At 42.9% G+C, this 17,500-nt stretch overlaps 2 protein-coding genes across 4 annotated transcripts in view; one reads left to right on the top strand and one right to left on the bottom strand.

Annotated features, from left to right (window-relative positions):
- Positions 1-17,500, top strand: part of bzw2 (basic leucine zipper and W2 domains 2) — a 44,028-nt gene that overhangs the window by 21,258 nt on the left and 5,270 nt on the right. The window lies entirely within an intron of this gene.
- LOC133136484 (putative HLA class I histocompatibility antigen, alpha chain H) overlaps positions 4,741-17,500 on the bottom strand; it is a 143,962-nt gene continuing 131,202 nt past the window's right edge. For both annotated transcript variants that reach the window (XM_061254010.1, XM_061254007.1), the window contains 3 exons: positions 7,881-7,898; positions 6,713-6,784; positions 4,741-6,367 (listed from right to left, as the gene is read on the bottom strand). In XM_061254010.1, coding sequence (XP_061109994.1) covers positions 6,735-6,784; positions 7,881-7,898 — 68 coding nt within the window. In that variant the 3' untranslated portion in view covers positions 4,741-6,367; positions 6,713-6,734. The remainder of the gene's footprint in view (positions 6,368-6,712; positions 6,785-7,880; positions 7,899-17,500) is intronic.

Raw genomic sequence — 17,500 nt, 5'->3', positions numbered from 1 at the left:
TACGAATGGAAAAAAGATTTTAAAAAATACATAAAATACAAAGGTCTGTTTCTAAGAAAATAGGTTTACAAGAATGACCGTTTTAAACCCAAGCGAAATATGTAGAATGGTTCTTTAGCAATACTGTAATTGCTTTGGGTATCATAGTACTCCAGTATTTTTCTACTTAATTGTCAACTGTGCACTAAATGTTACTTTAAAACTGTTTTACTGTTATCATAAAGTGTTATGGTACACATGCTTTGTCTCTCTACTGTAAAGTTGGGAAATCAACCTACAGCCAAGTCTCAGCCTTGTGGTAGAGGCAACCAGATTGTCAACCAAAATCCTGAATCCATGACACCATTGATTTTAACCAGTGCCCGTGGTCCTCTGGACCACATTTATCTGTGGGTATCTCCTTTCATGCACCTTTGTTTCATTGGAAAACATGTTATGCTGTATCTGACCAAAACATTCCGTTTTGGTCTCATTTGGTCATTTAAAGTATGATTGTATGAAGGTGCTGTGGTCAGATGAGTCCAAATTGAACATTTTTGAAGAAGTTCCTCCACAAAGTCTTCAGCACTGTCGCCCTAGGCTTGCTCTGAGGGGGTCTCAGGCCTGGGGTCTTTGTAAAGCTCCTTTGGGGCATTATTGAGTTGAATAAAGCACTATACAAATGAAATGAAATTGAATAACTCTGTGTGTGTGTGTGTGTGTGTGTGTGTGTGTGTGTGTGTGTGTGTGTGTGTGTAAATGTTCTTCTTTACTCTGAAGATCATTCTTTATGACATTGGCTGTATGTTTGGGGTCATTGTTCTGCTGCAGAATAAATGTGGGGCCAATCAGATGCCTCCCTGATGGTATTGCATGATGGGTAAGTATCTGCCTGTACTTCTCATCATTGAGGAGACTATGACCAATTCCCCAACTCCATTTGCACAAATACAGCCCCAAACCTGCAAGGAACCTCCACCATGCTTCACTGTTGCCTGCAGACACTAATTTATGTACCCTCTCCAGCCCTTTGGTGAACAAACTGCCTTCTGATACAAATATTTAATATTTTGACTCATCAGTCTAGAGAACCTGCTGCCTTTCTGCACCCCAGTTCCTGTGTTTTTGTGCATAGTTGAGTTGGTTGTTTCCACGTCGGAGGTATAGCTTTTTGGCTGCAATTCTTCCATGAAGACCACTTCTGACCAGACTTCTCCGCACAGTAGATGGGTGTACCTGGGTCCCACTGGTTTCTGCCAATTCTGAGCTGATGGCACTGCTGGACATCTTTCGATTGCGAAGGGAAGTAAGCATGATGTGTCTTTCATCTGTTTCCTTGGCCGACCACTCCGTCTACGGTCCTCAAGGTTGCCTGTTTCTTTGTGCTTCTTCAACAGAGCTTGGACAGCACATCTGGAAACCCCTGTCTGCCTTGAAATTTCTGCCTGAGAGAGAACTTGCTGTTGCTGTATAACTACCTTGTGTCTTGTTGCTGTGCTCAGTCTTGTTATGGTGTATGACTTCTGACATTAAACTTCAGCAACCTTACCTTGGAAGCAGAGTTTGGCTGTTCCTCACCCAGTTTTAACCCTCCTACACAACTATTTCTGTTTCAGTTAATGATTGTGTTTCAACCTACATATTAAATTTATGATTATTACCTCCTGTTTGGTATAATTGGTTCATCACACACCTGACTATATGCCTACAAAATCCCTGACTTTGTGCAAGTGTACCTAGAAGAATTGATGCTGGTTTGAAGGCTGGTTTGGTGGTCAAACTAAATATTGATTTGATTTAGATTTTTCTTCTGTTCACTCACTTTGCATTTTGTTAATTGATAAAAATAAGCTATTAACATTTCTATTTTTGAAAGCATTCTTACTTTATAGCATTTTTTCACACCTGACTAAAACTTTTGCACAGTATTGTATATACAGTGGGGTCTACTGGTCTGCGATCACTAGTGAAAATGCTTCTATTTGGAATTATTTTCAAATGTAATATTTTTCCATTTCAAATTATATCAGCATAACGATTTGAGTGAAAAATTGAATCTTTGAAAAATGTACATGAATTGAAAAGTTATTAGTATTTGGTTTCGTAGTATTCGGTTTTTTACCTTTTCCTTTAATGGCAAGGTACACTCGAGCTGGCATGGGCTCCACAAATTTGTGCAAAACCTGATGATTCATGTTGTCACAGCATTATTGGACAATGTTCCCAAAAGCATCTTGTGATGTTACTGAATGTTGGCTTTTGTTGAGGTCAGGTGATTGTGGATTGTGCAATACTTGTATTTTTTTTTAAGTAACTTTAATCTGTTTTGGTGGTCTCAGACTTTTGGACCGCACTGTATGTCATGCTCTTTGTCATGTTCCTGTTATCTGTTAGTTTATCATTGTTATTCTTGTGATTTATAATTTTTCATTACATTATCTGGTTATTGTTCCCATTACAGTTTAGCATTCATGATCCCTGTTATGTTTGTGCCTGAATGTTTCTGAGCCCGATTCACTCTCCTGTCTCCGTGCTGCTCTATTCGGGTGTTTATGGTAGTTTCCGGGTTTTCAACATTTCTTCCAGCCTCGCATTTCTTACTTCCGACTTCTCTCGATAGTTAAATGCTGTAAAGCACTATTCTTACTAACTACTACTAATCTAGATATTGTACTGATCAAATTAATACAGTACTAATCCGATTAATACACTTACTGTCTTTCTAACTGACTAACAGTAACTTTAATTGGGTAGTTTAGATGAACTAACTCACTAACTTAATCTCCTATCTTTTCACGCTGTTCTATAACTCCGCCTTTCTATGCTATCTCTAATTACTTGCTTAGTCTCAGCGAAGTGTTCACACCTGTCTCTTACTATCACTACGTCTTCACTCTATGCCACAGGTGTCAAACTCCAGTCCTGGACGGCTGTAGTGTCTGCTGGTTTTTGGGGTGTTCTGGGTTCATTCAAGTCATTGATTGGTTAAAGTATCCACACGCCTTGTTCTCAAGGCCTTAATTGGCCTTAATTGGCAGCTGATTGAAAGTAAACCACAAAAACCCGCAGACACTGCGGCCCCCTGGGAATTCAGTTTGACACCCCTGCTCTATGCAAATATCTACTCCCTAATCTGGAGCCGTATGCTTTACGTGTGTGTTACGTGCATCCAGTCCGCGTTTTCGTCTCCCCGTTATTGTATCGTTACCCCATTATGTTTCCCACCTGTTGTCTGTTTGTTTAGCCCACCTCTCTCCCGAGCCCCACCTGGATTGTCCCCTTCCCTCGTCCACCTTTGTCAGGACGTTGATCATCATTGCAGTTGGCGATTTCTAGTCGGCCTGTTTTGTATGAGAGTCCTTAGACACCCTTTGCCTGAACTCAAGTTTGTCTTTGCTCTTTTGTTTTGTCGTTTTTCTGAGTCTTGGTTTTTGACATTCGACTTCCCGCCTGCCTTATCCTGTTGTACCTCTACACTTCTGATTTTTTGTTTTTTTGATCCTGAACTGCTGCTATTCTTTTGGCTACTTGATTTGGTACTGTTGTTTATTGGATCTGCTGGCTTTGACTTCTGGACTGTAATAAACCACGTTTCTGATTATCCCTTGATCTACACTTGGGTCTCTGACCGTACATAACACACTCATTTTGTCATGCATTAATGTATTCTCCAACCACCTTCTTCAGCCTACATTAATACATAAAATGTGTTCCAGTAATTTTTCCTGTCAGTTATTTTGATGTAAGCAGATTTTTCAAAATGAGGTGAATTTATCCATCCATCCATCCATTCATTATCCTAACCCGCTTATCCTGAACAGATTTGCAGGGGGGCTGGAGCCTATCCCAGCATACATTGGGCGAAAGGCAGGAATACACCCTGGACAGGTCGCCAGTCCATCGAAGGGCACACACACCATTCACTCACACTCATACCTATGGGCAATTTAGACTCTCCAATCAGCCAAACCTGCATGTCTTTGGACTGTGGGAGGAAACTGGAGTACCCGGAGGAAACCCACGCAGACACGGGGAGAACATGCAAACTCCGCACAGAGAGGCCCCAGCCGACGGGGATTCAAACCCAGGACCTCCTTGCTGTGAGGCGGCAGTGCTACCCACTGCACCATTCGTGCTGCCGGTGAAATATAATAATAATAATAATAATTATTATTATTATTATTATTATTATTATTTATTGTTATTGTTATTATATACTTTATTTAAACTCGATAACATCATAGGTCAAGACATTAAAATGAGAAGAAAACATTAAAATAAAATTAAAATCAGGTGAAACAACTTAATCACTCAATATGTGAGTGGTGTGTCGAGTTGATTGGTCCTTCAATAGAGAAATATAGTAAAGTTACAGTGCAACTGAGTGCCGTCTGTTTGCAAGGGTCTCTTTAAGAAACCCCATAGAACACCTGTGGAGACCTGAAGATGGCAGTTCATAGAAGCTTCCCATCCAATCTGACGAACCTTGAGAGGATCTGCCAGGAAGAATGGGATAAACTGCCCAAATCCAGGTGTGCAAAGCTTGTCTTGCCCAAGAAGACTTGAAGCTGTAATAGCTGCCAAAGGGCTGATATAAATGACTACTTATATAAATTAGATTTCAGTTTTACATTTTTTGCAAGATCAACAGAGCACAGAAAAGTATTTGAATCCAAAACAAAACTGAACCCAGATCTGATAACAAACGCACTGGCCCTCAATTGAGCTGTAGGTTGACTATTGTTTGTAAAAAGCAGACACTTTAAAACAGTTTCTCCCCTTTATTTAATCAGGTCATTTCACAAACACTTGAAAAAACTTAAAACAATACTTGTTAATGTCAATCAATTTCATCAAGCTAACCTTGTGATTTTTCATGTTTATTTTTTGTCATACAATCAAATGGTACAATATCAAAATCTATCATACTGACTTTGAATCTAAAGAAAAATTCATTCAGATTCAATCTCATCTGAACTTCAGAATCTGAAATTTTCTTACCCACCACCAAATTACATCCAAAAATATTAAAACCTAGAATTCAATTGTCAATTAAAAACCCCTTCAGATGAAAAATATTAACAACTGAAATATTTTAAAACAGAACAGTAACAAAAAATATGATAGCTTGTGCAAACTGTGTGAACATCTATACTGACAGTGCAAATAGTACAAATAGTACAAAAAGTATAAATACACAGTACACCCTGTTAAAACCACTGTTACTCATTTATCAATGACTAATTAAGCACATTTATCTAGCCTGATAATTAAGGGTGGCTTAGAATCACAGGAATCTACTGAAGCCAAAACGTTTAAATTTATATAATTTCCCGACACAGGGAAACATATGACAATGCCCGTTAGAAATCATGTGCTTTATGCTACATCCGGGTTACATGGAAATGCAGTTTAAAGTTGATATTAAACAATACATTTTTATGATAAACCAATGAGTCACAGTGGAGAATGATTTGTGTGGTCAAATACAAAATGTTTTGTTGTGGTCTAATCTGCAAGTAAATGAGTATTTGTGTAGAGGCACCTGCTGAATGTTACCTGCTTCATTATGGAACATTACAACAGAGCCGTGTCGTGTTAAAATGGACACCTCCTGCTGGTCTGTACTTCAGTTCTATTGTGGGTCCCTGTCTGTTTTGGGCTGGGAGTTGATTTTCATTATTCAGTGCATTACACACACAGTTAAACACAAGCACTCTCGTCTATCCAATATGTACTTAGTGAAAAATTAAGAGAATATTAAGCATGAGCACTCAATTTTCGTGTTAAATGACCCTTAATCCAGTGACAGTATTAGCAGAAAATCTACAGGTTATCCAAAAAGATCTGCCCACCTGCTGCAGTAATTGACTGTAATTACTACCCCCCCCCCCCCCCCCTGCATCTGATATCAGCAGAGTCTTGTAGCACAAAATGGCTGCCATGCATCACCCAGGTAGGAGATATACAAAATGGCTGCCATGCATCACCCAGGTAGGAGCTACACAGCGGTGGGTTTACCCTCTTCACTCTAAAGCATTTTCAGAAAATGGTAAAAGATATAAATGCAGTCCTAAGTTGTCAGGTGTGTATGTATGCATGTAAAGTTGAGGCCAAAATTATTAGCCCCCCAGGAATTATTTTCCTAAAACTCTGCCCAACTCATTATTGCTAAAACTTGTATAGTGGTCAAAAATATTAGCTTTCAAAACATATTTTTGCTTTCAAAACACATACAATAGTTTTGTCTGATTTCACAAGGGGGGGTAATCATTTTGGCCGTGTGTGTGTCTGTGTCTGTGTCTGTGTCTGTGTCTGTGTGTGTGTGTGTGTGTGTGTGTGTGTGTGTGTCTGTTCCTCTTGCTGCAGCTCTGCTCCAGCTCCTCTCCTGTAAAGACAGCAGTACAGGCTGATTAAACTCTGCTCTGGATCCACAGTCTAGTACAGGGCTACAGGCCTGCAGGGTGGAGCCAGAACTATTTCTATTGTTATTGATGTAAAAACAAATATTTACAATTCAACATTGTTACATACAGGCGTATGAATATTAGCTGAAAATAGTTTCATCAGAACTCAGAAGCTGCAGGAAAGGCCAGTGAGGTCATTATGTAACCATGGCAACTTCAGTGTAGAGACTGAGAATACAGCAGAGTGACTTACTGTGTGTTTATAAGAGTGATTACTGTAACAGAGAGATTTATATACAGGGCAGTACTACAGTAAAGTGACTTACTGTGCATTAGTCTTCACTGATCTTAGGCTTTTCCTGCAGGTTGGTCAGAGTTCGCAGAATCAGTGTCAGCGGCTGCAATGAGTGAGAACCCCAGTTCAGCAGTGTAGCTCATATCACACACTCATATCACACACTCACTCATATCACACACTCACTCATATCACACACTCATATCACACACTCATATCACACACACACTCATATCACACACTCACTCATATCACACACTCATATCACACACTCACTCATATCACACACACACTCATATCACACACACACTCATATCACACACTCATATCACACACTCACTCATATCACACACTCACTCATATCACACACTCACTCATATCACACACTCACTCATATCACACACTCACTCATATCACACACTCACTCATATCACACACTCACTCATATCACACACTCACTCATATCACACACTCACTCATATCACACACTCACTCATATCACACACTCAGCTCATATCACACACACTCATATCACACACTCAGCTCATATCACACACTCACTCATATCACACACTCAACTCATATCACACACACACTCATATCACACACTCATATCACACACTCATATCACACACTCACTCATATCACACACTCACTCATATCACACACTCACTCATATCACACACTCACTCATATCACACACTCACTCATATCACACACTCAGACTCATATCACACACTCACTCATATCACACACTCAGACTCATATCACACACTCAACTCATATCACACACACACTCATATCACACACTCATATCACACACTCACTCATATCACACACTCACTCATATCACACACTCACTCATATCACACACTCACTCATATCACACACTCACTCATATCACACACTCACTCATATCACACACTCATATCACACACTCATATCACACACTCATATCACACACTCACTCATATCACACACTCATATCACACACTCACTCATATCACACACACACTCATATCACACACTCACTCATATCACACACTCAGACTCATATCACACACTCAGCTCATATCACACACTCACTCATAGCACACACTGTCAACAGGAGTATTTACAGTCTGAACTCTGGGTATCTGTACTGGATTAATGATTCATGACATTGATAGCGTTGAGTAAAGGATGAGAGAAATACTCACTGCTGGTCTTCCCGTAGCCTGGAACAGAGACACAGAGTTAGAAACACACACACACACACACACACACACACACACAGTGTGTCTGACTGTCTGTAAAACTGTGAAACTATTCAATGTGCCAGCTTTATTATGTTACTGTGCTGGTGTCTCTCAGAGTGTGTCAGTGTGTCTGTGTCTGTTAGTCTCAGTGTGTCAGTATCTCTGTGTGTCAGTGGGTCAGGGAATGTTAGTCTCAGCGTGTCAGTAGCTCTGTTGTCAGCGACTCTCACCTGAGGTTCTCTTCTTCCACAAGACGACAGCGCTGATGATGATGATGAGGAGGAGAGCGCCCAGAACACAGCCAATGATGATGCCCATGGAGCCGCCTGAGAGACACACACACACACACACACACACAAACGCACACACATACACACACACACACACACACACACACACACACACACACAAACGTACACACACACACACGTACACACACACACGTACACACACACACGTACACACACACACACACACACACACGTACACACACACACACACACACACACGTACACACACACACACGCACGTACACACACACACACACATACACGTACACACACACACACACAGACGTGCACACACACACACGCACATAGGTACACACGTACACACGTACACACACACACGTACACACACACAAACGTGCACGTAAATATACGCACAAATGCAAACGCACACACACACAAGCACGTTAAGTAATATACTGCTTTTCTGACATCTTCAATCGTTAAATTGTCTCTCAATCGTCCCCTGACTAGTTGACTTGCAGTGGGCTCCAGAATCATTGGCACCCCTGACTGCCAATAATCCCCTCAGTGAATCAGTGGTTAGTGCAGTGAGACAGAGGTCCTACAGAGTGAGGCTCAGTGTGTTTGTAAAACTCCCTCTGATCCTCCTGTTTGTGATATCACTGGTGCGTTTCCCTCTCTCTGCCCTCTCTCTCTCACTCCCTGCCCTCTCTCTCTGCTCTCTCTCTCTCTCTCTCTCTCTCTCTCTCTTTGCCCTCTCCCTCTCTCTCTCTGCCCTCTCTCTCACTCTCTGCCCTCTCTCTCTCTCACTCTCACTCTCTCTGCCCTCTCACTCTCTCTCTCTCTCTCTTTGCCCTCTCCCTCTCTCTCTCTCTCTCTCTGCCCTATCTCTCTCACTCTCTCTGCCCACTCTCTGCCCTCTCTCTCTCTCTCTGTCCTCTCTCTCTCACTCTCTCTCTCACTCTCTCTCTCACTCTCTCTCTCACTCTCTCTCTCACTCTCTCTCTCACTCTCTCTCTCACTCTCTCTCTCACTCACTCTCTCACTCACTCTCTCACTCACTCTCTCACTCACTCTCCAGCTCTTTGTTGCTCTTGATGTTCTCCTCTGTGACAGGCAGAATGAGGTCATCCTCCAGGCTCTTGTGCTGCACAGTGCAGGTGTATCTGTTCCTCTTCCAGTCCTCAGGCTTCACGCGCAGGTGAGACCTGGTCTGGAACGTTCCGTCCCCATTGGGCACCGTCTCCCCCAGCGCTACGTCCACATCCACGTCCTGTCCGTCTCTCTTCCAGGTTACCATGACGGCACTGGGGTAGAATCCGGTCACATGACAGGTAACAGGAGAGGAGGTGTCCTTCTGCAGTAGAGAGACCTCAGGCTTAACTGAGAGAGAGAGAGAGAGAGAGAGAGAGAGGGGGGGGGGGTGGTTTGAGTATCTCAGAAACTGCTGATCGCCTGGGATATTCATGCACACTAGTCTCTACAGTTTGCAAAAAATGGTGCAAAAAATAAAATTAAAATACAAATCTAGTGAGCAGCAGTTCTGCAGACAGAAACACCTTGTTAATGAGAGACGTCAGAGGAGAATGGCCAGACTGGTCAAAGCTGACAGGAAGGAGACAGTAACGCAAATAACCGCACATTACAACAGTGGTATGCAGAAGAGCATCTCTGAACACACAACGCATCATAACTCTAAGTGGATAGGCTACATCAGTAGAAGTCTAATAAATAAGTCTAATAAATACCTAATAAAGTGCTCTGTGAGTGCATTGAGCAGCGTGTTACAGTACTATACTGCCATCGAGTAGTTGCATCTTAATAATACATTAACATTACAGTGACTAGCAGTAAAGCTGGAGAAGGATTTGAGTAAAAAGAGAATAGACTCCAGTCTGTCAGTCTCAGTCTGCTTATTGGCTATTTTTAATCAATATATCACAGTAAAACCCTGCAATCGCGCAAATGTGGATCACAGGAGCATTTCATTCTGACTGTTAAAAGACGTTGAGACAGACATTTATTATCGGGGGAAGAAGTTTCTATAATGCACTGAGCACCTTGGACCTGCTACAACACAGGCTACTGTAAACCAAAGCAAGGCCACTTCTAGAGGTTTTGTTTGCGTCTGTAAGGTAATAATCGGTACATTTCCCACACGTTCAGCGTCTGTTCATAGCCTACCTGAGTGTGTATGTAAAGTTAATCTAATGGAGGCAAGTGCACATCCAATGAAGGCTAGTGGAAAGACCACAAGGCTAGAAAGCAATAGGCCATCCGTACCCTGAGAATGCACTTATCAAACATTACATTACATTATTGTTATTAAAGTGAGCCAGACAGCTGTTTAAAGCTAAGCGCCCATCACATGCTTCAGAAAGGATCTCACGTGTGTGTAGGGATTCTATGTGTAGGGATTTTGAGTTTGGCCTGATAACGCTGGCGATGAAAACATTTCCCCTGCTTTTATTCACACAGTAACTGGAAGAGGACTTTTTCCACTTTTGAACTTCACAATGAGGCGACTCAGCATGTTAGGCATTTTGTTGAATGTGCAGAGTGGCGGTGACTGGTGGTGCTCTCAGTGCTGCTGTACCTCTCCTCTCCAGAGTGCTCTTCCCGTAGCTCACGTACTTCTTCAGCCAATAAACACACTCCTGGGTCAGGTACTGCTTATTGTACTCAAGGTTAGCTGGGTGGTTATTCCACTTCCGTGTAGTGATGTCCCCCTGCGGCCGAGGTGCAGTGTACCTCCAGGTTTCCGTGTCTAAAGTAAGGAAGTCTTCCCCATCGTATCCATACCAATCTAACAGTCCTGTGGCCCCGGTCTCATCATCCCACTCACAGCCGTACATGAGCTGAACAGTGTGCTCACCTGGAGAGAGAAAACACACTGTCACTGCACACACACACACACACACACACACACACTGTCACTGCACACACACACACACACACACACACACACACATACACACACACAGTCACTGCACACACACACACACACACACACACACACAGACTACAGCTCTGATCCCACTGAGACTACAGCCCTGACCCCACTGAGACTACAGCCCTGATCCCACTGAGACTACAGCCCTGATCCCACTGAGACTACAGCCCTGATCTCACTGAGACTACAGCCCTGATCCCACTGAGACTACAGCCCTGATCCCCACTGAGACTACAGCTCTGATCCCACTGAGACTACAGCCCTGATCCCACTGAGACTACAGCTCTGACCCCACTGAGACTACAGCTCTGACCCCACTGAGACTACAGCCCTGATCCCACTGAGACTACAGTTTTGTTTGTCTGTGTGCATGTTTACATGTGAGTTTACTCACCCTGAGTCTGGTTGAAACGCTCCATTAAAATTCCAATATTGTTTTTGAAGCTCTGCTGTGTCATAAGTGATGCCTGAGTGTTTTCGTCCCAGTAATCTTCTCCCACATTCTTCTTTATCCACTCAGTTTTGGGGGTCTCCCTCCTGATGACGCTGTCATAGTACGTAAACGGCTCATCATCCACCAGACCCACAGTAGTGAACTCTGGGAAGTCAATACCCGCTGTGACAGCAGTGTAGAAGTACTTGAGAGAGTGAGAGGCTGTGGACACAAACACCTTCATTAGAATCATCACAACATACAGAACTTCTGTGACCACAACTTAAGATACTGGAGGGGATGTTGGAAAAGCTTATGTCAATAACTATTATTTTTTAGTTTAACAGCACTTTTTGTGGAGCCTACTGCATACACTCATGATACACAGTGTAAACTTGCACAAACACACACACACACACACACACACAGACACACAAAACACTCATTGCTGCAAGCTCACGATCACCTTATATCCAATAGCTTTTGTAGTTGCGTTTCATTTCATGTACAAAAGGCTTAATTCATGTTATTTAGCATGTGTCTAGGATGATTTTTTTTTATTTTGCATTCAGTCCATTAAATGCACCTGAACTGGTAAACAGGTTTATTTGTTTGTGGGGGGAAATTCTGTAAGTTAGGAAAGGGTTCAGAATAGAGCTGTACCATCTCTGCATGACATTAAATCAGTATTCAAAAGCATAAATAATAGTTGCAGCCAACTGGACACAAGAAATTCACATCCATTTCTGTTCAATGCATATAAACGTCATCCGAGAAACTCAATTAACATCGACAGTTTCAGTGTTAGATCAATTCTTACAGCACACATGATCTGGACTCATCTGTACTCTGTTAGAGTTGAGTTTTACTGGAGTGCAGGCAGTTATCCAAAGTTCATTCAACAGAAGCAGTGTCAGAGAGAAGAAACATCACAACTCTGGAAAAAAACCCTCAAATAACCGGCTCTGCACCACTGCTGCCACCATCTACAGCTCTGACAGACTGGAGAACACAATAATCTGATTGGCTGAGAGAGTTCACTCCCAGCCAATGGGAGAGGAAGCATCATAAGTCTCCAGGTAGATCGGAGACGAGAAGGTTAGTGTCCGGAAACTGAATGTAAATAGCTTTGTTTGCTTATTTTGCCAGCTGTCATACACCTAAAATAAAATACGGGGATCTAACCTTTTGGCAGAAAGGAATGGGAGATTGGGGGGCTCCTCAATCCCTGAACTGGCCATAGTTTCCACTCACCAAATTGCACAGAAAAAAAAAAACCCTCAAATAACCAGCTCTGCACCACTGCTCTGACAGACTGATTTTGCCAGCTGTCTTACACCTAAAATAAAATCAAAAGAGTTACTAAAAGAGTTGACTAAAAAACACGCAAATGCACACAGCCTCACCACAACAGCACAAACAATGCAGTAACCAATCGCAGCACACAAAGGAAACCCACCAGGAACACACAGAGACAGTGTAATCAGAACAGAACCGTCAGCACAGAGAGGGTGAGGCTGGTAAAAAAAATTATAACCGCACGCACGCACGCACGCACGCACGCACGCACGCACGCACGCACGCACGCACGCACAAAGCAAAAAGTGACCAAACTTAACTATCCAAATACTGCTTACCTAGCCAACTAAAAATACCAAAACACAAAGTAAATCACAAAGACAACAATTAAGGATCTCAGGGAGGTAGGGAGGGATGGGGAGAGGTGCTGGTTGAAGAGGTGCGTCTTCAGTTTGCGCTTGAAGGTGGGGAGAGATTATACAGTTCTGACCTCAACGGGGAGTTCGTTCCACCACCGTGGAGCCAGAACAGACAGTAGTCATGAGCGTGAGGTGGAGGTTCGGAGAGGGGGAGGTGCCAAGCGGCCTGTGGAGGCTGAACAAAGAGGTCTGGCAGGGGTGTAGGGTCTGATGATTTTTTGTAGGTATAGGTAGGTATAAAAGACACCTGTCCACACAATCAATCAGATTCCAACGTTTCCACCATGGCCAATACAAAGGAGCTGTCTAAGGACATCAGGTGCACAAGGCTGGGATGGGCTACAAGAAAATAAGCAAGCAGCTTGGTGAGAAGTTAACAACTGTTGGAGCAATTATTAGAAAATGGAAGAAACACAAAGTCAATCTCCCTCAGTCTGGGGCTCCACGCAAGATCTCGCCTCGTGGGATATCAATGATCATGAGAAAGGTCAGGGATCAGCCCAGTACTACACAGGAGGAGCTTGTTAATGACCTGAAGGCAGTTGGGACCACAGTCACGAAGAGAACCATCAGTAACACACTACACTGTGAAGGATTAAAATCCTGCTGCATGCGCAAGGTTCCTCTGCTGAAGAAGGCACATGCACAGGCCCATCTGAAGTTTGCCAAAGAACACCTGGATGATCCAGAGGAGGCTTGGGAGAAGGTGATGTGGTCAAATGAGACCAAAACAGCGCTATTTGGCATCAACTCGACTCGCCGTGTATGGAGGAAGAGAAATGCTGAGTACAACCCCTAGAACACCATCCCCACTGTGAAGCATGGAGGTGGAAACCTTATGCTTTGGGGGTGTTTCTCAGGTAAGGGGACAGGACGACTTCACCGTATCGAGGGGAGGATGAATGGGGCCATCTACCAGGAAATTTTGGGCGACAACCTCCTTTCCTCAGTGAGACCACTGAAAATGGGTCGTGGATGGGTCTTCCAATATGACAATGACCCAAAACATACGGCCAAGGCAACAAAAGAGTGGCTCAAAAAGAAACATATTAAGGTCCTGGAGTGGCCTAGCCAGTCTCCAGACCTAAATCCCATCGAAAATCTGTGGAGGGAGCTGAAGCTTCAGTTGCCAAGCGACAGCCTCGGAACCTTAAGGATTTGGAGAGGATCTGCAAAGAGGAGTGGACCAAAATCCCTCCCAAGACCTGGTGGAAAAACTACAACAAACGTCTGACTTCTGTGCTTGCCAACAAAGGTTTCTCCACCAAGTATTAAGTCCTATTGTTCTATGGATCAAATACTTATTTCATGTGAAAATATGATAAAATTTATAAAATTTATATGATGTTGTTATTGTGGATTATTTTGGGATATTCTGTCTCTCAATGTAAAAATGTACCTATGATTAAAATTCTACACAGTTCCATTCTTTGTAAGTGGGCAAACCTACAAAATCAGCAAGGGATCAAATAATTATTGCTCCCACTGTACTGCTAAGACCACACAGGAAGTCATGTGTGTTCTCCCGGTTCAGTGACAATCCTTACAATTGGGAACCTATTTTTCCTATCAACAACAATAAAACAACAAAATCAACTCCATGTATTTGATTTATCTTGTCACATATCTGCCCAATCTGAAAAATCAACGCAATATTCTTATTCTCTCCAGAAAATACATTGAAAATAATCACATTTTTACCAGATGTGGTGGCATGGGTGCTACATTACATTACAGTTATTGAGATGTCGCTTTTATCCAAAACAACTTACAGTTGATTAGACTAAGCAGGGGCCAGTCCCCCCTGGAGCAATGTGTGGGCTCAAGAGCCTAACTGCTGCACTGGCTAAACCGGGACGTGAACCGCCATCCTTCCAGGTCCCAGCCAAGAACCTTAGTGTGAGGATGGGGTTGGGCGGAGAGCCAGTAGCGACTAAAGGGGAAACCCTTTTAAAGCGAGCACGCAAACGTGTTCGCCACTAAAACTCAATATTAGGCGATAACCCCTACTCCCAGGACAGAGGGAGGAACAAAAACTAACCCGAAGGCGAATTAGAAGGATAACAGAAATAAAGCCAAAAGCGGCTGGGAAAATAAAACAACCCTCCAAAACAGGGCGAAACTCAAAACCCAAAATGTGCTTGACACACAGCACTGACGGTATCAGACCGGGACCGCCGAAAAGAAAATACAACCTAGAGTAAAAACTAGGCACGAGAAAATAAAACCCTCGAGGCGCAGCTCGGGAAGAAAACACAAACCAAAAATACATACCAGGGGACAACGTCCCCCAACCACTGACTCACACGAGTCAAAAGAAAGAAAAACCAAAACCAAAACCAAAAACCTTAGAGGAAGGCGCCAGCGAACACAATACCAGCGAAACGCCTTCCTTACCTTTTTTTAAGCTTTTCTCTTTTGTTAGCAACCACCAGCACAGTACCTGACTCCCAAAACTACTGATAGAGTCTACCTTGTGCTTACCGGCTTGGCGCAAGAGCGAACAGTTGACACACAAGCACTGAAGGAGAGTCAGTACTGAGCTTAAATATGCTTCCCGGGAGGTAATTCCCCTAACGCCAATGAGGGACAGGTGCGACCTCGGCCCTCTGCAGGTAACAGCGGGTATTACCTCCCACATGACACTTAGTCACTCAGCTACACTACCAGCTGAACCAGTTTTCATTATCCAAACCCCCACAACTCACGAGAGACTCTTGTTTTTCAATGTGAAAAGCAAACTAGCGTCATCAAACTCTAGGGTGAATCAGTGATAGACTCAGGCATTTGAGTTGTGCCAATAACAGTCAAGGAAGTCGTTATGAGGCAGAGAATTAATAATTTAAAAAATGTAAAACAGTCAGAGACATACACCATGCTTACCAAAATAAATTGTTTGGAACATCATCAAGGGCAAGTGTTAATGTAGTTTAAGAAATAAGTAACTTTATTTTTGTATGCTCTATTGTATTACTAGGGAATTAATTTGTGTGTGGAACAAGTCGAACAGCAAATGAAAATAACTTTTTTATATAAAATCTAGAAATAAGGTTTTTATGAATATTTATGTTTTCATTTAGCGGGTAAGTAACACCTGAGAAACATATAGCTAAAGCGACTTAAACAGGACGATTGGGACAAACCATTTACTGCCGGGATTTCACCACTCTGGTTTCACCTTAGAGAAATGACAGCACTTTTATTACATTCAGCGAGCTCCATCATTTTTGGGAAAGACATTTTCTGTTACTACATAGTACAACTACTACTCCTACTACTACTGCGCCACCACCACCACTATTACTACGAGACAAACTTACCACTTTAGACAAACTCACCGGCATTTGTTGTGGGAAATCCACACAGTACGACCCAAAGAAGACCAAGGACTCTCATCCCGAAAAAAAAAAGTTCAGAAAACGCTTCTTCTTCAACATGCCCAGCTTCCTGGTCCTGCCGCAGTCCCTGCTGTCTTCCACGACCTCGCTGTCTTGCGAAGCGAAACACAAGTCCCGATAAATCACACGATTAAATCACACAGGCGATATGAAAACGAGGGATGCTTCGTGCAAATCAAATTCAGTATTCCCTTGACGGCGGCCAAATCATAACGCACATTATTTGCATATGTAAGACAGACACGCCATATGAACCAATCAGAGGCCTCTGTGGGCTCGCGAGGTGCCCGCCCCTCATTGTAGTTACGACATAACCTGTGTAAATATAATATCTAAAGATGTGGATGCGGTGTTTTATGTTTGTGTATAACTGTCTTGGTTTAAGCCCTGTTCTGGCCCTACATATAAACGAAGATAATTGAGCCATTGTTTTCATTTTATCGCGTTATGTGAGGGTATATCAGATAATGGGCGTTCAACGTCCACCTGCGGCACACTACCTCGGCCTGTGACGGGGAGTTAACGCACAAACGCGCCGAGTTCAGCGGACGGGTTTCTCCAGTGGCCCAGAACGAGATGTGCCTTTGGAGGAAGAAAATGGGGGGACTCAGAACCGTTGTTCCACCAGCTTTTCCCGCTTCAGGCGTCCCCTACAACCACCACACTGTTGTACTCACACTTTTACACTCAAGTTGGCCCAGATGTAAGTATGTCTAAATCACCGTCTTGCATCACAAATCTACACAAGGCGTTTTTTGGTACAGTATAATCACTTAGGCTGAACAATCACAATAATGAATAAATTCATGTGTAAATCAGGCCAGGTTT

The sequence above is a fragment of the Conger conger genome, chromosome 9 (assembly GCF_963514075.1).
Source record: "Conger conger chromosome 9, fConCon1.1, whole genome shotgun sequence".
In the NCBI taxonomy this organism is placed as follows: Eukaryota; Metazoa; Chordata; class Actinopteri; order Anguilliformes; family Congridae; genus Conger; species Conger conger.
This window is presented reverse-complemented; position numbering and strand designations above follow the sequence as displayed.